General features: G+C 36.0%; 2 protein-coding genes across 2 annotated transcripts in view; one reads left to right on the top strand and one right to left on the bottom strand.

Moving 5' to 3' along the window:
• LOC148949033 (glycosyltransferase 25 family member) overlaps positions 1–14,742 on the top strand; it is a 58,975-nt gene extending 44,233 nt beyond the window's left edge. Inside the window, 3 exon segments of the mRNA XM_089094871.1 lie at positions 2,657–2,784; positions 6,799–6,999; positions 11,274–14,742. Of these exon segments, the coding sequence (XP_088950997.1) occupies positions 2,657–2,784; positions 6,799–6,999; positions 11,274–11,553 (609 nt within the window). The 3' untranslated portion in view covers positions 11,554–14,742.
• Positions 14,743–16,887: 2,145 nt separating this feature from the next.
• LOC148949030 (uncharacterized) overlaps positions 16,888–23,708 on the bottom strand; it is a 387,072-nt gene continuing 380,251 nt past the window's right edge. The window contains exons 55-56 of the mRNA XM_089095093.1: positions 21,213–21,441; positions 16,888–17,147 (exon numbers count right to left, since the gene is read on the bottom strand). Coding sequence (XP_088951219.1) covers positions 16,966–17,147; positions 21,213–21,441 — 411 coding nt within the window. The 3' untranslated portion in view covers positions 16,888–16,965. The remainder of the gene's footprint in view (positions 17,148–21,212; positions 21,442–23,708) is intronic.

Below are 23,708 nucleotides of genomic sequence, written 5' to 3'. Positions count from 1 at the left end.
TCTAGATTTTATATTGCTCTTCTTAGATTATAAACCTAGATTTTAGGAATGTCGTCTCCATATATTTTACTCTTTTACTAGATTTACTATATTTTAATTTTTTATTTTCATTTTTAATGGTGTTGCAGTATTTTTAATAATGTTTTTTTTTACTTGTTTTGTCGAGACCTTTGTTTTAGTAATGATTGCTTTTAAATCGATTAGCTAAAAATATATTTGTGGATGTTTCAGTTTCAAAAATTTCGGAACTGTATTTCAGGCGTACATTGCTCGGTTTCTCGTGTAGGATTTTCTGAGCGGATCTTAGATCTGGAGTTACACTGCTATATTTTTGTCAAATCTAGCTAATTTGAAGTAGCCGTAATTCCGTAAAAACTTATATTAACTCATTTTTGTATTTACACTTTTCTCTTGCATGGAGTAGGTATTGGGTTTCATTGAGTCTTTGTGGCCTCTATATCTAACGACATAATGCTTTTATTGTAGCCAAGAATTTCTAATGAAATTAAACCGAAGGCTCTCCGGAATGAGTTGTTATTATTGCACCAAAAGTCTGTTAACATTATTTAGAAATTTTTGTCTATTCTACTCTTCAGCCGTTTTGGTCGAATATTTGGTTCAAAACGTCCCTTGTAGAAATGTTGACAATCACAACCTCCATGGATATTCTTAGGAATTTTTTTGTGGGGGGGGCGTATTAAAAATTTCAAAATTTATTTCGAAAAGAAATGTCAAGAAAATAAAATTGTCATTTGGACCTGATTTAGGAATGGTGACTATTATTTCGACTAATCTTGATGATAAAAGTTCGTTGCGGAAACAAATTTAGATTAATTTGTAATAATAGCCTGAAACCCCAGAAAGTGGTACCTGATCGAAATTAAAACGGTACAACTGGAATCACCATAGCCAAAAACAGCAATTAGGAGAAGTAGACAATCCTCCCGTTTTGACCAACAAGGAAAATCAGTTTTTAGTATGGAAAGCAGTCATGTGTCTCCTTTTTTATCTCCCTTTTCTTTAGTCACCGTTCTTGGGCCACTTAAAGATCATAGAGAGATGTTGAAGGGCTCATTTGAAAGGAAACTTCTATATCTAGCGCCTTTTGTAAGTATTACAAAAAAAAATATTAAAATAAATATAATTTGTGAAAATTTTCAAATAGGGACCAAGTCCAAAAAGAAACGCAAAAAGGGGAATATTTCAGTGGAGGGAAGGATTGAAAAGTGCGTCTTATTTTCGGAAATAGCTGATTTGAAGGGTTTTAAGTGCAGTATTTTACTTTGTTTGAATTATGGCATTGTTGACCATTTTAATAGTAATGAATAAGGATTTTGGACTGCATTGAATAATAATGAACAATACTGATCGTATTTATGTTCTATTATTAAATCTTAGTAGAGACGAATCAACTCTCTAAAAGCCAAAATATTTGCCCATTGTCTTATTCTGGTCTTATCTTAATATTGTCAACTTTCTAATCTTCTAGATATCCTAGCCTTAATTTTCTTTGAAGGGTTTTCCAATGGGTAAACTTAGTTTGCAATTTGTATAATTTTGCAAACTCATCAACCATGTAAGGATGCGCACTCCTCCAACTGCATGCTTGTTATCGTATCAAGAAAGAAAGCAGTTCTTTCCTTTTTTGGCTTCTTCCTGTATTATTAAAACTGTTGAACTTGGCGCGGTCTGCCTCATGTGAACCTTTTCATAATTATGTGGATATTAGCAATTTGCAATGAAAAACGCCCTTTGCTTGGCTACCAAGGTCTTCTTCAGTGATACCTCAATTGACGCTTTAGTGTGGGCAACCCTGGCAGTGGGCACCATATTTTCTTTCTTCAAAATTACACATCTATGCTAGAAACGCCATTTGAGGGATATTGAGACCGTCTTACTTATGGAAAGAGATGCCGATGTTTTGAATCTGTAGATTTTGGGCAGTCAGTATTTAAAGCTGTGAAGCTACCAAGTTAATTCAATCAACACACTATAGTTGGTCCCATTTGATTTGTATCCCTTGGTTTAGGACCCCTAAACATACGTATAATCTTGACTTTGGGTATATTTGAACCCAAAAACTTGATCGTGGCAATGTCTCTGGACTTCGCCATCGATTCTTCTGCATTCAAGGAACACGTAAGAAGTGGTTTTATAAAAGTGGGTAAAAAAGAGACCCTATACAGCCCTGGAGTCCCTAAGCTTGCAATAGAAACTCATGTCCCCTCTTCAAAGTTGATATAGCTATGCTCAGAACACTGATTATTCATCTGAAACGGAAGTTTGTGGAATTTTTTCTCATCTTTTTACGTACTTGTTAATTTATTTAAGCTAGTTTTTGTTTTTTCTATCCTTCTTTTTTTCCCATTGATAAAGTCTTTCGTATGTCAAGCCAAAATATTCGGGCTTTTATTACTATTTGTACAAACAAATTTTTGTTATGGCAAAGTTCACGGTCTTATTAAAAATTCTATCCGTATTTCAGTGTTTTCATTTTAATAATGTCTTTGTACTCATGGCTTCACTTGCTGTTTTCCGGGTGATAAATACGTCCTAATGTACTAGCAACCTACGACTGTGAAAAGTGACAACCCTGTCACGTTCACAACCAAATAAAACAGTTTTTGTGTAAATTACTCTTTTCTCGTTCTTATAGATTGTCGAAAGCAAGCTAGCTTTTACATTAATATTGGAAGACGACGTTCGGTTTGAGCCGTACTTTCGAGAAAAGCTAAGGAATCTTGTCAACGAAGCTAGGGATTTGGATTTAGATTGGGATTTGATGTAAGTTTAAATCTTGTCTTTGAAATAAGAAATGATAAAAAATGTTACCTATTTTGTTTTTTGTATTTTCATATCTTGAAGATGAAAGTTTTTTTCAGATCTTTTCACTTTTGAACTAATTGTATACTGTTTTTTTTTCACTAGGTGTGTGCCCTAAATATTTCCATGGTGAATAACTTTTTCTATGTCTACTGTAAAGAGGTTTATTAAAAAAAAATTAGAAAATAGACTGTCAAGTGTGGTAGGATTCATTCCAGCTTTTTGTGAATCTTTTAGGTTAGGGGGTCTGTAATTGGCAAAAATATACAATGGGTTTAGTTTAAGTAAGTGTAGTAGTATATCCATCTTAGTTATCAGAAACCATATTTATGGTAATTTTTGGGTGAATAATAATACAATGTGGTTTTTATACTTTTCCCTGTCTGAAAGGGAACGCCATGGGTGTTCATTGATTCCGTTATTGCAAGCTTGATTGCATTTGCCGATGGCTGCATTAGGGTCTATAATACCGTATCTCCTATTGGCCCAAGAATGACTTGCCCCTAGAGGGAGGCTGAGAATATATTTAGTATACCGGTAATAAATTCGCCGGAGTTGCTTTAGTTCCATTGCCGAAAAGGTACGCCAATAAGGAGCAAGGTACAAAAATTGGGAAGCGCATATGAGTTATACAATTTAGCTAGTAGCTGGCGATTAAAAGGATGTTTATTAGATACTATGATATCGTAGGCACTGGAAATGACGGATGAGGAGCTTTCTAGTTGCTTTAAGAGAGTCACCAATTGGGAGGCCAAGGTTTTTCATTTCCGGTTCAGGGGCAACATCAGTGAATTTCATTATATTTTAGACCTTAAGGGCTAGGCACACGTAGCTGATTTCGGGAACCGATTTCAGTATCAGTGGACAAACGATAGCGGTAAGAAAAATTTTTTGAAAGAAAAATTTATTGCGCGAGATTTTCAAAACAAAAATCACGGACACAAATTGTCAACTGGAGTTTATTAATAGTTGCTTGATTGATCTCAGCTTAGTTCTCATTTTAGTTCTCAGCTCAGTAGTGGGGCCTTTCACCACAGATACCTCTGACTGACTATTTATTTGTATCCCTATTTTTTGTGATGATTATGATGAAAATCAGCGCTGATTTTGTAAATCGGTGCCGAAAACTAGAAAATTTTTCAAGCTCAGATCGACGCCGATTTCTTTTAAAATCGGCTCTGATTTGGAAATCAGTTCCCGAAATCAACTACGTGTGCCCAGCCCTTTATGGAGAAAAAGGTCTTTTAGAGAAGAAAAGTATGCTATATTCCAGATATTTCAAGGGTTTTGCATTTAGTGTGCATTTTGGGTATTGTCGGGAGGAGGACATTGCTACCTTTTACCCTTGTTCAGGTGTTCATACTCGCCGATTTTATATTTGATTCCATGACCATTCTAAAATAAATCACCCGCAGTCGAAATTACCTAAAATCCTAAATGATTGTATCTTTAAAGATCCTCTATTATAGCTAAAGAATTAGATATTGAAAAAAAGATGCCATATTTATTTCAGATATTGCTAGAGTTTTGCTCTTCATACGAATTTTGTGTCTTGGTGGGGGAAGGGGGCTGCTGCCCCTGGATCCTTGTTCAGCCGTCCTTAAATTTTCATTTTACACTTGATTCATCTTCCAGTCTGTAAACAGAATCTTCGAGAATCAAAATTGGTTTAGAGGAAAACAATTTTCTTATCTATTTCTAACATGGCATTCTGGTTTTGAAATGCTTTTCGGATTTGTTCCATTTAGAATGGAACCAGGTTTCTAATATGTGAGGTGTCAAGTTGGATCTTTGCCTAAATTCTTGTGTCCGTTAGCCATCTCCTGAGTTCAGCTGGTTTTCTAATCAGAACATGTTTGTTGATTTAGGCTGACGTGGAATGTTGCGTGATCTTAATCTTCGAGTCACACCTTGGAGACTGGGGTGAAATGTTTAAATGTTTATTATTGAGTCGCTTTCGTGAAAGTGTCTAATTAAGGCTTCGAGGGTACGCAATATAACTTAGGGGCCTTATCCTGTACTGAACCTAATTTTCAGCATTGAAACACCAAAGGAAAATACAATAAAAAAATAACAAATAAAAAAATACAAATAAAAAAAAATCTGATGTCACGTAAGTGGCCTATTTCTATGTTAGCCATTTAGTGGATTTCTAAATTGCTAATATAAACGAAAACTATGCCAACTTCAAAAAGGATTAGAAGTAAAAAAAAATCCCTTAAAAAATAAAGGGTAAATTTAAAACTTAAATGGACAAGAAATTCCTCCCGCCCCCTCCCCCCCCCCCCCGAAAAAAATTAAACAGGTAAAATCACCGGTAAATTTTGATTTGGTAAGGATTTAGCATTGATGCGGTAGAATTTAAGAGATTCTCACTCACTTGAGCCCCTTCTCTGAATTAAAAGTTGTTTGATGTGCCCCAACAACCCTTAATCAAATTTAAGTTCAATTTTTTTTGTAGATCACTGAATTTTCTGCAGCATTTGATCCTCGATTTCTTGAAATCTTGGAATATAGGTTTCCCGTGAGGGGAGGGAGTTTTTCTTTAAGGTAAAGAAAATGTAAAAGGTAAAGAATACGGCATTGAACTTTTACAGTCCCTACCGGTGGTGCTGATCTCCGTTTCTTGGCCCTTCAACCAGGAAGAGCAATAGGGGGCTGGGGTCAACCATCCTGTGCTTTCGCACACCCTTTCTGTTTACCTTCCCCAGATTTCTCCGGGTACCCATTTAGAGCTGGGTCGACTCTGGTTGAGCTTAAAGAGTTACACCACTGATCCTCGTCTCAAACCAAATAATTGGGTAGGCTACACTAGGATTCGAACCCTCGCCCTCTCGGACAAAGAATCCTAAATCCAACGCACTAATCCACTCGACTTGAAAGGGGAGCCCTATTTACCGGCATTATTTGAAAAATGATCTGAAATTAAATAAAAGAAATAAGTCTTTTCAACTGAAAGTAAGGTGCAGCATTAAAACTCAAAACGAACATAAATTATTCCATCTATGAAGGGGTTGCCCCGCTCTTTACGTGAAAGTTTGGCTTTTTGTCTCAGTTTCTTAAGAACGACTCCTGAAACACAAAGGCTGTTTAATAAGAATAAGAATTTTTTTTTAGAAGTTCTACAAAACCTTAGCGCGAAGAGTAAGGTATAGAGGAGGGAGGCAATCCCTTCATGTAAGGAATGGTTTCTGTTCGTTTTGAGTTTTAATGTTGCTCCTTATTTCAGTTGAAAAAAAAAAAAATTTTCATTTAATTACTACTAAAGCGATTAGAAGCAAAAGAACCCCCTTGATTCGGAGACTAAATGTCGCCCTAATTGTTTAAAAGATAGAGCAATCCAATTTTCTGAAGGTTGTTCTCTGTTAAAGCTAGGTACATTATTGCTATTAATATTCCTACCGACACCAATCACAGCACCAATCCAACTGAAGGTAACAGGGCTGGATACGCTCCCCCTCCACCCTTCATCTATTCACTGCTTCGCTCTTCATTCCCCCTTTTTAAGTTCCTATTTCCTTTAGACCTTTCTTATGGCATCTTCCCTCTCCATTCTAGGAAGCCCTGCTTTTTTGGGGGAGGGGGGCTCCGCATGGCCTTGCCAAAAAGTACGATAATCAATAGACCTACCGCTGAATTTTGCAAACCTCACCACCAGCTAATATAGTTATATTTCTTATATTCGTTCTTATGCAATTTATATACATTTTCGCATGTAAGCTATTGCAGGGACTGGTAAAGAATTTATGTTTGGGGGGCACTATTGCAGCTTAGGCTCCCCATTCACATTCTTGTCCCTCCACTCCTGTAAGTAGTGCAACTTCCGACCCTTCACGTGCCCCTGCCCCCTCCCTGTATCAGTCCCTGAACCTTTGATTAGGTGAATTAAAAATGTAACTGCCACTTGTAGCTATAACCATGGTAATTAGCCGTAATTAATTAGACAGACTAATAAATGTTGCTTCTTCTTTATAGATACCTTGGTCGCAAGCGCTTGCGTGAAGGTGAAAAGTGGGTTGAAAATGCATTGACCTTATCACAGGTTGACTATAGTTATTGGACTCTTAGTTATATGATTACTTATGAAGGTGCCAAAAAGCTTTTGGCTGGAGAACCACTGAAGAAGTTAGTCCCAGTAGATGAATATCTACCGATAATGTTCAATAAACATCCTGAGTAAGTACCTAGATTTATTTGCACTGTGGACCACTGTCTATTGTGTCATTCGGGATAAGTAGAAAAAAAAACCTTTTCCGAACCAACTTCCTTTGATATTTTGATATTTAGCAGTACTTTTAATATATTGGATAAGCTTAAATATACAAATTTCCAAAACATCTCGGAGATTTTCACTTACCTAGCTCAACTGCTTTCTTTACAATATTAAACCAAGTTGCGCTGGAAAGTGATGGTTTAAACGCCCAATTTTGGTCGTGAACAGCTGGTCACCAGCCTAGCTAACCTGATCTGGTCTTTCCTGAGACTTGGCTTATATGTTTTTTCGGTCATAGTAAAAAAAAAGGTAAAGAATACGGCATCGGACTTTACAGTCCCTACCGACGATGCTGATCTCCGTTTCTTGGCCCTTCAGCCAAGAGGTGCACTGGGGGGTTAGAGATCAACCATCCTGCGCTTTCACACACCCTTCCTGTTTACCTTCCCCAGATTTCTCCAGGTACCCATTTAGAGCTGGTTCGACTCTGGCTGAGCTTCCAAAGTCACGCCATTGACCCCCGTCCCAAACCAAATAATTGGATACACTAGGATTCGAACTCTCGCCCTGTCGGACAGAGTCCTAAATCCAGCGCACAATTTCGGTAATAGTATTTAATTTAAAGTTGAAGCAAGGCTACCAGTCTTTTCAGTATAACTTATTGATAATTTAAAAATCTTCACCTGTCTCGAAATACTCGATCTGTTGGTTGGTATTTAATAAGCTTGAATTTTTATCCATTCATAGGGAGGAAGGCAGAGGGGAAATTCTCCTCCTCTAAGTACAAGATTCTTCCAAATTGCCCAGCTCCCATCCTTTAAAATTGAAAAATAGTGAGGAAAATGCTTTGTTTTTTTATTCCAATGCTGAGTAAGGAACTAGATTTTTATGCATTGTAGAAGTGTGCTTTTTTGCTGTGTAGTGGAGTTTAATCTTAAATGTAACGTTTTTCTTTTAGCTTTACGTGTTGCTCTTTTTCCTTGTTTTGAAGATCAACTTTTGTTTTAACCATTATCGTCTAAGCTTTTTTTCAACGTTTTTTTTCATATTTTTGTGATTTTTAAGTATTTAATTATTGTTTCATATCTAATATGTATGAAAGTTTGCATTGCGGTTTCGATCGTAATTAGTTGCCCAATTTGCTAGTGATTGAGTATTTACCAATTTCTCCTTGCTTGCTGACAACTGCGCCATTGTTGTGATGCCATAACATCCGGGCCGAGTCTCACTTATAGGGATATCCTGGTGTGCGTTTTTTTTCAGTGATGATACATTTTCTTCTTCTTCTATAGTACCAGATAGTGCAAACAAAGATGGTTTTCTTTCAAGGCCGTATCCAGGGGGGGGGGGTTACCCGTTTTGAACCCCCCTCGAAATTTTTGACCGAGTCTAAAATAAGTCGAAAATTAGTAAAATCTAGGTAAAAATCCAAAATTAGTAACCCCCCCCCCCCAAAAAAAAGTCAAAAATTAGTAAACCCCCCCCCCCCCGAAAAAAAATCCTGGATCCGCTCTTGTTTTCTTGGATCATAAAACTCAAAGGATAATACAATTTACCCTAACTATTAGCAATGGGTACTACTTGCAGATTTCGTTCGAGGAAAGGGGGAGGGCTAATTAAAAAATCTGTAAAATAGGTGAATTCTGAGGGGGGAAATTAGGAATAATAAAAATCTTGGTATATTTCTGGGGAGTTTCCCAATTGGAAGAATATGCAACTGCTTTTATTTCCATAACGTTGTGATTTTTATCTCCTTTTTTCTCTCTTCAGGCTATTAAAATATTTATCAGCATAGGAATCAGAGCTGATGGCTGTGTTATGAAACATTGCCCTGAGAATAGCATTTAATTCCGTTTTCAAAACATGGGAAATATTTGTCGTGTTCTTTCCTTTTTATTTTTAGAATTAATTTTTCATCAGCTGAAAGATCTATACCCTTGACGGTAATAAGAGTCTCTCCCAAGGAGGGGAACATACATAAAAAACAATCTACTTTATTCGAAAATATATATATTCTGGCGTATGTTAACATATTTTTCCCAAAAGATCTCGCAGGTTTAGTCACTACTCAGTGGTCCAGGCTGTAATCGTCTTCTATTGTAGTGTGAGCGGGCTTTTCAGTCGAGATAATTCAGCCCAACTGCGACCATTTTCGCTGAAAGTTGGCTTCTTCTTTTTCTTCATCAATTAGGGACTTGCCTTTGCTTCATGCTATTCTGAACTTGAATATTGGGATATATATCGAGGCTTTTCAGGAAATCAAAATGCGTCTGAGCGTTTGTTTTTGTTCGTATTTATTTTTTAAATATTTTAATGGTGCTTTTGATATCCAGAGATTACTTTGGTGGGTCAGTTTTTGCCGTTTTTTCTGACGGTCGTGTCATAAGATAAAGCTTTAACTTGCTTGTTTCATTTGTAACCAATGAGCAGTCACCGGTCTAGTATTGAGGCTAGGGCTGTCTCTCTTTGGAATTTTTACCCAAGACCTTAAAATTTTAGTCCTGGGCTTAGGATGTTTGGAAAAGCATATATATTACCATCAAAAAGTTTACTAGGTGCTTATATTATTATTGTATAATATCTTAGTTTTTTTTCAAACGAATGGGTTTTTCACAAGCGTATCTTGGAATATTGGTAAATCTCAGTGGTAGCTCAGATCAAGGCTGTTTATAGTACGACGAATTTCTTGCGTTTGTCTCCTGATTTTTGGCATGCCTATTAAGTTCTGATATTTTGGGTTAAAATGGTTAAATTTTTAGAGCTAGGCGATTGTTGTAATAGCTTCTATCATTAATTCAGGGAGTCAATTTCACACTATAACAGGCACATAGCCAGAGGATCCAGGCTGTCCTTGTGACGGAAAGGTTAAAAGTAGAGTTGAAGTCTATACAAAACAAGTTCTGGGGAAACTAGTTGTAAATGTACCTGCACAGAGTGTTGGAAAGAAGAGGCAAGTTTCTTCCTCTGAGGAAAACGACTGAATAAAATGGTCGAATGTAGAAAAAAAAGGGATATCAAAGAAAAATCAAACACTCTTGTTAACAAGAAGTTTAATTGTTGTTTCGTATAGTAACTTTTCGTTCGTTTGATATTTCTTTCATTTTGACTACTTTTTTCTGTAATTTCAGTAGTTTCATAGATGAAGTAATTTTAGTTAAAGAATAAAAAATAATATTTTAAATATTAAAAATAAAGTTGATTGTATTGATTCTGTCTCCCAAATTAGGGCAAGTTTATCAAAATTACATATCTGCAATATATCGGTGACGGCTTGGGGGATTGAGTTGAAAATTTGTTTGTCTTTGATCCGCCAAAAAGTTTTTGCTTTATAAGCCCTTGTAGAACAGTTTGGTTGATGTGGCTATCCGCAGCAAAATGAGCTAATATCTGTTTTGTTGCAGTTGCAAAAACAAAGAGCAGGTTCAAAAACTGTCATTTGCCAGGAAAGATCTGCCAAAAAAATTGAGAATTTAAATTATCTACAAAGAACCTGTGTTTTCCTCAATCAAAATGTAGATTTCGAGACATGTTTCTGCTGTACTGTAAGATCAATTATTTAATCAGAAAGTTTGAAAGCGATTAATTAGAAAGTTTTAAATTTCCAAAACAATGTAACTACGCTACTGTCTAGGTCCATGAATGGCGAACGTCTACCCTTGACTACGATTTTTTTTAGCTAGACTCTGAAATAGGTTTTATGACACTAGCAGACAGTCATGTATGCCAGGTGGGGTGGGGGCTATAGGGGCTTTCTCCCCTTTACAAAATTTTGGAATCTTCATGGCTTTTTCCTTAATTTTGTATATTTTTCTTGTAATTTGAATGTTATTTTTTCGTATTTTGCTCCTTTCCCGAAATAAATTACTTTCTACGCGCCTAATGGTAGCATTGCCATCATAAAAAGGATTGTATGAGAAAAAACTGAAAAAAAGCGTTTTAGTCTACTCTTTTTACTAGGGCGGAGTCTTTGGAAAAATCTTGGGGGGTTATCCATTGTAATTCTTTTTTATAGCCTAAATTTTTTTTTGAGTGTAATTGAACGTTATAATCATGAATACCATATTAACGTAAAATAAATGCAAGCCCCACATAGTCCTTGGATTTTTATATTGCCGTAGTAAAAAAAAAAAAAACACTTGAAATTTGTTTGTAAAGTAGAAGTAAGTGTCGAAAGGACTCTTCAAGTCTTTTACGCTGCCATATATAATAATAATCATTTCTTTTTCACCTTCTTCAGAGACGAATGGAGCAAACACTTTCCTGTTCGTAATTTGAATGCCTTCTCAGCTGCACCATTATTAGTCTATCCTCAGCGGTACGTTGGCGAAGACGGCTATATAAGTGACACAGAAGATTCTGAGCTTATTGACTTGGAGAAATTATCTAATTCTACTTTAATTAGTGAATGTGACAAAAAGGGTTCGAGAGAAGATCTTCCTAATTGCAGCCTTTTGGGGGGTAAAGGGGACGAAGGAAGTAACCCAGATGTTGTACAAAAATCAAAAGAAGAACTCTAGGTGATTTTGGTACTTGTATGATAAACGCTCTACCGCTCAAGTTGTTCATTCATCGACGCATTATAAAACCGTTTCTTTTATGTTAGTTTCTTTCAGCTTAGCGTGAGACAATACAAAGATAAGTAACAGAATAGATGGAAAATATATAATTCGGGCTATATATTTGCACATTAGGGGGGGGGGGTAAAGTATTTGGAAACTGTAAAGCTAGAAAACAATTCTTACTACATAGTATGCAGAATAATTATACTTAACATGCAGATCCGCTATACCTTACCCCTCCCCTCTCATGTTCAAATATATAGCCCAAATTTGTTTCTTAAGTATTATATTTTTACCTTACTTTGGTATATTTCGTTAGGATTGAGTGTCAGAACAATATATTAGAAGAACATTAGGTAGGGCGTATATCATACTAGTACCGTGATTTTACAATACTTTTTAGTGATACTCATTTTCAATTTTGGTGTTGAACGCTAAGCAATTTGCAAATTTTTAAGTTAATGTTTCATGCCTTATTTTGAAATTGTGATTGAAACTTTCGAATTTAATTTTGATAATGACTTGCAACTATTTAAATTCTTTTTTGTCACATCTTAAACTTTCATTTTTAAATAGTAACACTTTCCTTTTTTAGTAGTATTGTATAAAAGATAGAATAGGCTTTCGACACCATCAATTTTGAAGCTTTTCTAATTCGTTGAATATGTAAAACTAGCATTGCTTTAGTATCTCAAATGGAAGCTCAATCCAAGATGGACAGAAACAGTAGAAACTGGAAATAAACTATTCATATTGCAAATTAATGCAATTCGGTAGTTAATATTAACGGTGAAACATTGAGTTTTTTTCGCTAATAGAAAGTTTTTTTTATATCCTATAAAACATGTAATGGTGACTCTTAAGAAAAAGGAGTTCGAAAAACCAGATGCTGCCTGTTGTCTATTATAAATTAAAATGGCTATGATTTAGCCCCAACCTATTAGAGGCAGCTGAAATAACGAAAAAGAAGGGAGGGATAAAGGACACGCGGGAGGGCATTTGCATTAAAAAGAGGGATAGAGAACACTTGATCCAACCACATACAATTAAATATTGTAAATCCTTGGTAATATTCCGCATTGAAAATTTTTAATGGCTGACCTTTCCTGATTGTTGTCAAAATGCAATGTGATATTGACTTTAATTGAGAAAACTCCCAGAATAAAAAAAGATAATGAAGGAATAATAGTTCTATTTTAATATTGCCATTATTACATTTGTGAAGAAAATATATTTCTTTGCAGATTTTTTTTATTATGTGATTAATTATATATAATATTTATTTTCTTTGACGAAATTTGTTTGTGCCATTTATTTCCCAAAGATGGGGTTTTGTAACTACCGAATACAAGGTGTATTCTAGGGTACCTTTTGGAATTTTTGATAATTCATTGACATATCTCAAATCATATGGCTATGATGGAATGTAATTTTTCCGAATGCTGTAATCATTGAACTATTCTATGTCCAAATTACCGTAACTGTGCCTTCTCTATCTAGTTCTAGATTTGTGCTGAAACAGTTTTGAGCTAGAGTTTATATTTAAAAAATTAGAAAATTTTTAAAATCCTTCAAATAGCTCCTCGAAAAATAGGGCTCATTGGACATAGAATAGTTCCATTCTAACGGGGCAATATTTATCGCCCAAAAATGTGCCAAAGTTTTTCTTTTTAGCTTTTTTATCTTTAGAAGACGAATTTTGTTGGCGTAGCTCTCACTAGACAGACAACGTAATGGAAGAAATTCAATTTGATATACCTTTGTAGAAAACATATTGTTGGTCCTTTTTTACTTACTCTAAGAAGTATCAAAGGATACCAAAAGTAAGCCATTGACGATTTGTAACTGTATATTCTCCCAACTAGTAACTGTAATGAGCCTACAACGGAAAAACAGTAAACAAACAATGCCCATGGGAATGATACCATATGCCTTCATTACTTTGTTTACTAAGTAAATAAGAAAATCAAATATTTAAACTAAATTGTGCAAAGCAAGCGCGGCGGAAATGAAGATAATGTTAATCTAAATTTCAGCTAAGTTTGTTTTCTAATAATTGGCCCTTTGCCTTACTTATTTTGGAAAAATTATAATTTGATCCTGGTCAAAGCTGCCTGTCGCAAGGGCTTCTCCGTTGAGGAGTCACGGCCCTTGAGGTACAGCCTAGTAATGACACAGCTTTGCGGTACTTGGCTTCAGGTGTTTTTGTTATGCTTTTTTTTTCTCTTTCTTAAACAACGCATGTCGTACTTTCTCCAAATTTCAATCTACGATTACGTCCAAAATGTTTTCCCAGCATTTTTGGGAAAATAATTTCTAGTTAGCTGTACCAAAGTGGCATATGAAACACCAGCAAAATGATCGTTGTTGGAAGAAAGAAAGATCTAGATATAAATTTTTGAAATATTTAAGAACGTAAGAACTCTTATTAAAAACAAGTGAAAATCCTAGCTGAACCATAGAATAAAGGGAATAAATAGACTTTGTGGTATTTTTTTTTTATGAAAAAAGATAGAATTTTCGTGTTTATTTCTGAAGTTGTGTATTTTTCTGTCAGGCCAATATTAATGCAATAAATAGCGCTGCTAAAAATTATATCATAATATAAATTATAGTAATAATTGTAATGTTATAATAATGTAATATTGCTTTTGTAATATGTAATAATAATGTTATAATTCTTTGCAGAAGGGAGGGGGTTGGATGCTGAAGGAATTATAATATTGTGAATAAATTATATTTGCCAGGCTTTCCAAGGCGTATGCGTTCGGAATTTTGAAAATCAAGACCTGATAAAGGATATGAACTAAAGGAATTGTATTTCTAGGTAATGTTCCCTTGAAAACTTTCTAAAAGTGGGACAAAGTAAACTAAGTATTGTTTTAAGTAATTAAATATGCCACAGTATCCAGATAGCACAAATATTTGTTATAGAACTATTTTGACTACTTTCTATTAAAAGTTTTAGGTATGCTTAATCTAGTCCAATTGTGTAGTGCATTTAGCTGGGATTAGTTATTATATATTTTTACAGTTACATTATAAAATAATTCAAGTTGAGTTTTTTTGTACTCTATAAGACCAGAGTGATATTCGCTTTTTTTATAATTGATCTGTTCTTTTTTCAATATATAAGTCTTTCTTTTGTTTACTTTTCTGCGATTTGTATAGGGGATAATATGTAACAGCATATAACAATAATGAATGGGAGACGTTTTGAGACCAGTATGAGTAATGTCATTTATTTTTCTATTTCGTCATTTACTTGATTAGTTCCTAAAATTTGAACCTCAATCTTGCGATTCTCAATCTGTAAAATCTTGGGATTCTCAAGCGGTCACTTTGTCTGCTTCCTGTTATCACTGCAGTGTGTCATCCCTGTCAGATATTGGCCCTTTTCAAGCGCCAATTTATTAGCCATAGAAAATTGACGAAAAAAGGATTCAACGTCTACAAGCTTCAAGGCCACGATGCTGCCTGAAACAGCACAGCTGTCTCAGCTGGCAGCACGATGCTGCCAGTTCCCCTCCGCCCAGAGTCTTCAGAAATTCACTCAGCTCCCTCCTATGATGTTCCCACTTGCTTTAAATATTTTTTTATAACCTTTTCCTATTCGAACCGTTTCGTTTGAAATGAACTTGATCTGCTTGTAAGGACATTCCCTCAAATTAAGGATTATTTTTTTCTCCTCCCGAATTTTAAATATTGTATTTACGTATTTTTTTTGTGAATTTTAATAACTTCAAATAAATACACTTGAATATTATCTTCATACAGAAAAATATTAGAAAACGCAAAAATACAGAACAATTTTGGATAAATAGCTGGTGGGGCTCAGTCAAAACTACTAATCTGTTCTACTACTAAGTGTCTGCTGATTTAGTTTTCATAGAATTGTTGATCAGGCCAATAGGAGAGAGCATAAAATATTAGCAAAATGTTTTAGTGTTCATTTAAATAAACTTGGCTTTTGAAAATAGAAATGAACATCTTTGAAAGTCGTTGAAACTCTTCAACATAGTAGAAATATTTGAGTTCAAATTTCGAACTTAAAAGCAGCAGTCTGAGAATGGCATTTCCGATACCTACCTTGCACTTCAGTTATTTGGAAGATAATCATGTTTTGTTTGGCTTCTCCGTTAATACTGAGAATACCCCCCACCCATTCCTCTTGACAAAGACTGCAGATTTACATCTTTACTTTTGATGCAGACCGCATTTCCCTTACGTAAGGACTATAAAGTATATACAAACATATAGTAATATTGAGAGAGATTCCAAAACAATGCACCCGTGTGTAACGCAGCTGTGACCATTATCCATTCATCTTACAAGACATTTACTGATCTTTCAATATGTGCGCTGTAGTTAGGAGTATCAACGAATCTAGCGAGTATACCTACCAGGTATTGGGGGCTGATTCCTTTCAGCAGCATTCCTTCTTCTTGGAAATTTTGCTATTTAAAGACATTATGAAAACATCGGTGGCAAAGTGGGCAAATGCTCAGACATCTAAATGGATATTTTTTGACGGAGGAAGAAATGGACAAGTTGAGGAAAGGGCAGTCGCTGAAAATGTTACCTGCTAGGAAAGCGGTAAAAATCAGCTCAAAGGAATTACCATTTGGCCAATTTGGCCGCTTTGGGATTCCCTGTGGTGCCACCCACATTCGCTGATGTAAAATTGCATTGTCTTTCAAAGAAGATCTCACTAGTCAGACCATAGTTCTGGATAACCCTCAATGATGACTGGTCTCTTAGGAGAATTTCCTAACAGGCCCTTTGTCTCTGTGACGGTCAGCCGACAAAACAAGAAGGCTGAGGTTCGCAAAATGATTCACTTTCTGCAACGCCTTAAGCCAGTCGAACTATACTATGTAGGGTTCAGTTTAAATAAGAATTGCGAAGGAATATAATGGAAAACTATAGTTTAAAATATAGTAATACTTTTTTATGTATATTTGTTTGTATTTATTGCCAAATGGCAATAACTTTCCAACAGCTTTCGAATATGTGGCGCAACCACCTGCTTTTGGCATGGAATTCAGTCAGAACGAGTAATAAAGCGTTTTGTGAAAAACAAAAACGGCAAAAAGAAAAGCTAAACTTCTAGAGACAGCAATCTTGTACTCTTGCAAAGCAATCTCACAGATATTTTATTTTTTTATTTTTCTTGGACAGATCCTTTACAATCCTTATTTTGTGGGTAAAGCGAGAAAGTCTTTTTGGTTTGAGTACAGATTTTGCCTGTGAAGTAAAGAAAAACATACTAGGAAAAGATTGTTTTCAAAATGTCTATCACAAACAATTTAATATATTAATTTTAATTTAGCTGACTAATAAAAATAGAATATTAACTAAAAGGCGCTATTATTGACTGCAAGGCTCACAAACAAGTACTGCTTGAGTCAAATGTCTACTTTCTTCACACTTGCAAACCTGGCAGGGCTGAACAACTGTTTTATAAGCAATTTGCTTAGCCAGTGCTGTGATCGAACGTTTTGAAGTATCCCCTTTGAGGTCGCCAAGCCGATGGGATGCAAAAATAGTACCTAAAAAGGAAATTGAATGTTGACGTTTAGCTTAAAACTGCAGTCCCAGATTAAAAACACAGAGTACAAATGATATTACATACCTTTTCACAAATACCAGTTGAGAAAGTATCAGAAAATGAGTTTTTTTTCAATTTAATGCAAAAAGATGGAAATCTTATCTCTAATAAAACATCCACACAAAGAGTAATATTGGGGGGAAATATCATCCACCTATTTTCAGTTTTCAATGAAAAATTTAGTTTTTGTATTCTAGCGTTTTCGCATTTTTATTAAATAAAATTTCAAAAACTAGTTTTCAAGTGAGCTGAGATTTCACAACAACACCTTTAGCTGCATTAGTATTGCAAAATCGGAAAATAAAACAATAAATATTTTTCACAGACTCAAAATAAAGCCTGACACAAGTGAGCTACTTAACATCAAGCTGCCAGGAGACGACTAAAGAATATTATTTCGGGAGATTATTCGTTTTATTTAAAGATGGAATAATATGGTTTAGCATGGTTGACCTGACCCTGAAACCTGCGTCAGTTTGATTAATTGGAAATATAATTGGAAAGAGGAATAACAATATTTGAAGCAAATGAACCAGCGGAATTTTTTTTTCTGAAGCCAAAAGGAGACTTTTTAGACTTCAAGTGATATTTTTCCGAAGAAGAAGAAGCGCCATTAAAATTTGAAAAGAATAGGAATTATCCTGTATATGGAGAGCGCTACCGCCCCGGTCAATCTCATGCTCTTTGCCTTAAAACTTGATTAGTGCCCCAGTGAAAGCATTTTAGAATGAAACAAATAGAGCCAGTTTGTATTTGGTAGTGTTCTATATACATATTGCCTTATCGCATTGCTCATGTGTCGGGACATCTGTTCTTGAAGAATTGGGGAAAAGAAAGTCAAACTTTAGCGTAGAGACCGAGGATTTATCTTTGCTTTCGCTTCAAACAATTAGCTTTTTTAATTTTATTTCTGTTTGTTTTGATATCTTATTCAGGGTTATTCTAAATAGGAGGGTAAAAAAAGGTAAGGTAAAGGATGCGGCACTAGACCCTTAAGGTCCAAACAGGCGGTGCTGATCTCCGTTTCGTGGCCCTTCAGCCAGGAAGTGCAATGGGGGGCTGGGGGCCAGCCAACCTATGCTTTCGCAAACCCTTCCTGTTTTACCTTCCCCAGATTTCTCCAGGTACCCATTTAGAGCTGGGTTGACTCTGGCTAAGCTTACTGGGTCACACCACTGACCCGCGTCCCAAACTAAGAAACTGACCACACCAGGGATCGAACCCGAATTCACGGATTCTCAGCCCAGCGCGCGTAGATTTACATGATTTTCTATGACTTGTGACTTTTACTAAACATGATTTTGTATACTAAATTTTAATTTTAGTGTTACAATACTTTCAAGAAACAGGACTCATTTACGTATATTTGCTTTTCAAAATACGATAGGAGACAAATAAGAAAACAAGATATACGAAATATAGAAAAGTCACGTAATTTAGGTCAAAAGAGGGAAACACTCCCATTGAAGGGGTGTAACTTTGATGAAAATTCAACCATCATTTTCAGCATGTCCAAGAAACCTATCACGAGGGTTTTCTAGTTCCCTCCTCGCCTCTATTTTTCCGAGGAAAGAGTAGCAACAAAGGAGATCCATTTTGAGATTGCTGCTTGCATGGTATCGAATTGCACTGCCATCTCCCCAGTGTCCAAATGAATTGGTTTGCCTTTCTTAGGACGTAACTTGCTATCCAAAGAGCTCCACGAACGAATCCGTAATTTGAACTAATGTTTCGCTTTAGCTTCATTCAACGTAAGCAATGATCGAACCGTCAATAGTAAGCAAGCAATTACAAGTAGAAACAAAAGGGACATTTTTATAAAGACAGTGGAATGCCAAAATATCAATGAATATTTCGACCCTGTATCTAAGGGCCGTCCGAAGCACGGCGAAGATGTAAATCAACATTTCCAGGGTGGTTGTATTGAACCTAACCTGACGCCATGACATCAAGAAGAAGTTCACTTTATCTGCGGTTAAAAGACAAGCGATAACGAACAATCATGTATGAGCTCCCGGTACTATATATATATATATATATATATATATATATATATATATATATATATATATATATATATATATATATATATATATATATATATATATATATATATATATATATCACTCACCGCAGCACCAAGCCGCGTGAGGCCAGCACAGCTACGCACGCTCCTCCTCCACCCCAATCTATTCAAAGCCTCCCTTTTTACATCCGCCCACGAAAATCCCATTTCCTTTAAATCTTTCTTTATGACGTCCTCCCACCCCAGACGAGGACGACCTGTTTTCCGCTTAGCCCTAGACGGTTCGCCGAAAAGAACAATCTTCGGCAATCTATCATCCTTCATCTGCACAACGTGCCCTAGCCACATCAACCTTTCTTTCATTATAGCCCTAGAGAGCGGTATTGAACCACATTTTTCGTATAGTCTATTGTTTGAAATACGGTCAGTCAGCCGGGTCTTCAGAAAAATCCTTAAGCAATTTCTCTGGAAAACATCTAGCAAATCTTCATCCGCTTTTCGGAGCGTCCATGCTTCAGAGCCATATTTGACCACTGTCATCACTGTAGCTTCTAATATTTTAATCTTGGTTTGCAGACTTATCTTCCTATTCTTCCAAACTTTTATAATTAATTGGACTAGTACGGGTATGGATTCTATATTCTATACCCTGGAACAGCCTGAATCGGTGCTGAAAAGGCCAACTTTTTCGGTATCAAATCTGGGATATCTGTTGATATTAAGGACATGAAATGTAGGCAGGTAGGTTTAGATCCAGCCTTTAAATCTCTAGATTTTTACAATTCCCCCTATAATTTCACTAATATGAAATGGCTGGGTGACATTCATAGCCTTGTTTTAAGTCTGGGTATAAAATATGTTAAAAACTAGCCAAAACACCATAGGCTAATTAGTGGGGAATGAAGACTCCTCTTGGAGGCTTTATCGCGGTTTCATCTCTGGGATATACCCAGGCAAATTTCGCATTGCGGTATTATCTGAAAACCTCCACACAGTCCGTCTGGAGCTTACCAACTTATAAGTATGTCCTCTTCAGTAGATATGCAAAAATTTGAAAGCTCCTGTCTTTATATATTTTATTGTAGGACATCATGGACACACATATCTTACAATCAAGCGCTTAAAATTATGTGAGGTAGGGGGGACGATAAAACATTCCATTGGCGAAGGAGGCTCGACCATTTGTTTTGAAAGCAGATGCTTTAGTGACCAATAATGATTTTCCTCTTACACCTTCATATAAAATGTTAAAACAATAGAAAAAATTCGGCAGAGGAAACACAGTCATCATATTTGATATTACACAGCAGAAATTAGACAGTTGAACTTTCGGTGCAAACTGTCATCAAATGTATGAGTTATTTTTTTCAGAGTCAAGGAACATGATACTTGCGAAAGCTTTTTCTAAGGAATTGGGCCAAGTATTAAAAGACTCCAGTTGCTGGAAAATATAATACCTTTACTAGAACGAAAAAAAATCACCATCATGTGTATTTTTTCCTCTAATCGAATAGGGGGGAGGCAAATTATCAGCCAGCAGTTAGCACCAACCCCTTACAGGCCCCCATAATAGGAAGCCGATGCAAGAAAACCTGGAGAGAGAAAGTTTATGCTAAAGCCTGAAGGGGCTCTACATTTTACCGAGTAACTGGATCCAAAGATTTTCAGCAATCTATTGAAAACAACGGGGGAGGGGGGAGATTTCTTGAATTACGGTAGTTAGTATATAGATTAATATAAGTACTAGTGGCGGATCCAGGGGGGCGAGGAGGTGTGCGCCCCACTAGCGTAGTCGAAAGTAGTGTAATTTACTTAATTAACTCAAGCTTGCGTTGATTAAACTTGGTCCTAACGCAAATTTATCGGATCAACCTTTTTTGTGCCCCCCTTAAATTTTTTTTCGTCGGATCAACCTATTTTGCGCCCTCACCCCCCCCCCCCCCCTAAAAAATCCTGGATCCGCCCCTGGTAAGTACTCACCGTTTGTTTTCAAAGATATATCAGCACAGATTCCAGCACTGCGTTGCAACAGCTGTATATGACTACCCACTTTCTTAACCCCAGATTGTTTTGTGGTAATGCCCCCATCGGTGTTAAATCCTAGAATGGACTTCCTTTCAGTAGGCTTCAGGAAGTTAAACTCCTCATTAAAGTATATATGCACTGGTAGTTTACCATCCGTCAACGCAGAAGTAAGTCTCTTTTGTTCCTAGAAAAAAAATATACATGGGTAGTAGTTGATATATGGATTTGGAAAGGGTGTGCCTTACCTCCCACTCCTCCAAGGGGGAGGGGAAGTCGATTGGGAAGATTTATAAATGGCTAAACAGTAAATTATAAAAACTGCCAATAAAAATTGTCAATAAATCCTCTCATGGGTTTGATCAATGCCACTCGCTGACAAGCAACCCTAGAGAGAGTAGTTACCGCTTTACTAGTCAACCAGATACACTTTCGGCTTTAATTTTATGACCGTCAGTAAACTAGCATAGAATTAGAAAAGTGAGAGCATACTTCAAGAAGTTGAAAGAACCTAGAAATGCAGGACGGGGGGGGGGGGATATTTTGATATTTGACATTACCTCGTTTTGCTTAGGCTGTACTAACTATAAGCTATATTCTATTAATGTTTGTTGGTTATTTATATACTCCACATATTCTGAACCTTACAAGGCTGTGTTACAGAAATGAAAAAGGGAGAAAATAATAGAAATTAATGCTTATTGTGATTCACAAATGTCTGAATATATTTAAATGTTGACAAATGAATAAAGACCACAGCGAAAAGTCGAAATTGTTGGTGCAAAAAAGGTTCATTTTTAAGTGAAAAATAAATTAAAGCAATCTACAAATCTAAATAGAGATTATTCTTTCTTGTACAATATAAAGCTTATTTGGCAATAATCCGCAGAAATCCACAAGTTCAAACATAGTTGTTGATAAAATAAAAATATTTTTTAAATGTTGCAAAATTGTCGACCGAACTAAATACTGCGACCATTTTACATTTGTTTTAAAACTCGTGAAAGCAAACATTTTCTGTACAAATTTGGCTAGACAATGAATGCAATACTATACCAAATATAAAAATATTGCCACCGAGAATCTAGAGTGATACGCAGTAAAATGTAATTAAAAGCCCAGTACTATACATCATTTATAGATAGGCCTACCTATTTGTACTAAGCCAACCCACTCTGTATTGTTTAGTGTAGTCGAGAGCTACAAACAGGATACGATTATCCTTTCTATAAATCATATACTACCCTCAGAATATACAATTTATACAGAAAGACAAATACCTCTGGCAGGGGCTACACCCCAGACCATACTATAACAAATTGAAAAGTACTTGGGGTTCAGAAATGATACCTATTCAACTGTTTGACCCGGAACGATCAGGTTCTGTAATGGCAATATTGTTGGCCACCTATCTGTACTAAGCCAGCCCACTGTCGATTTTTTTAAACTCTGTGTACTTGTGGTGACGCTTTTTAATTAATTCAAATTTGGAATTTAGAAAAACATTAAGACGCAAATACAAAGTTTAGAAATACCACTTTTTATCAAACAGTTCGTGGTAACGAACTGTAAGTAATTAGCGACCCGGCTCAATGGTAACCGAAACTCTAAAAAACGGAATTTTGATACCAATAGATACATCAAAAGAATCAGATTTTAATGCTGATTTAAAATATATAAGTTGCATCAAGTTTCGTCCTACCCATCAAAAGTTACTCGCCTGAGAAAATTTGGCTGATTTTCGAAAAAAGGGGGACAGACCCCCTAAAAGTTATAGAACCCTAATGAAAATCACACCATCATATTCAGCGTATCAGAGAACCCTACTGTAGAGGTTTCAAGCTCCTATCAACAAAAATGTGGAATTTTGCATTTTTTTTACCAGAATAAAGATCACGGATGCGTGTTTATTTGTTTGTTTGTTTTTTTTTGTTTTTTTTCCCCAGGGGTGATCGTATCGACCCAGTGGTCCTAGAATATCGTGGGAGGGCTCATTGGAACGGAAATTAAAAGTTCTAGTGCCCTTTTTACGTGACCAAAAATAATGGAGGGCAACTAGGCCACCTCTCACGCTCATTTTTTTCCCAAAGTCACCCGATCAAAATTTTGAGATAGCCAGTTTGTTCAGCATGTTCGAAAATATGATAATTATGTCTTTTAGGATGACTTAATCCCCCGAAGTTTCCGGGGCGAGGGCTGAAAGTTATGAACTTTACCCAATGTTAACATATAGTATTGGTTATTGGGAAGTATAAGACGTTTTCAGGGGGGGTTTTTTCTGGTAGTGGGTGGGGGGGCTGGGGGGTGGTTGGGTCGGAGGTTATGTGGGAGGATCTGTCCATGAAGGAAGTTTTCATGGGAGAAGTGAAGTTGCTATGAAGGGGACGCCGGATTTCCCAGCATTATTTAAAAAAGATCAGAAATTAAATATAAAAAAAACAAGTTTTTCAACTG

The sequence above is a fragment of the Artemia sp. Qi Xiang Cuo genome, chromosome 9 (genome assembly GCF_049724085.1).
Source record: "Artemia sp. Qi Xiang Cuo chromosome 9, ASM4972408v1, whole genome shotgun sequence".
Taxonomy (NCBI): domain Eukaryota; kingdom Metazoa; phylum Arthropoda; class Branchiopoda; order Anostraca; family Artemiidae; genus Artemia; species Artemia sp. Qi Xiang Cuo.
This window is presented reverse-complemented; position numbering and strand designations above follow the sequence as displayed.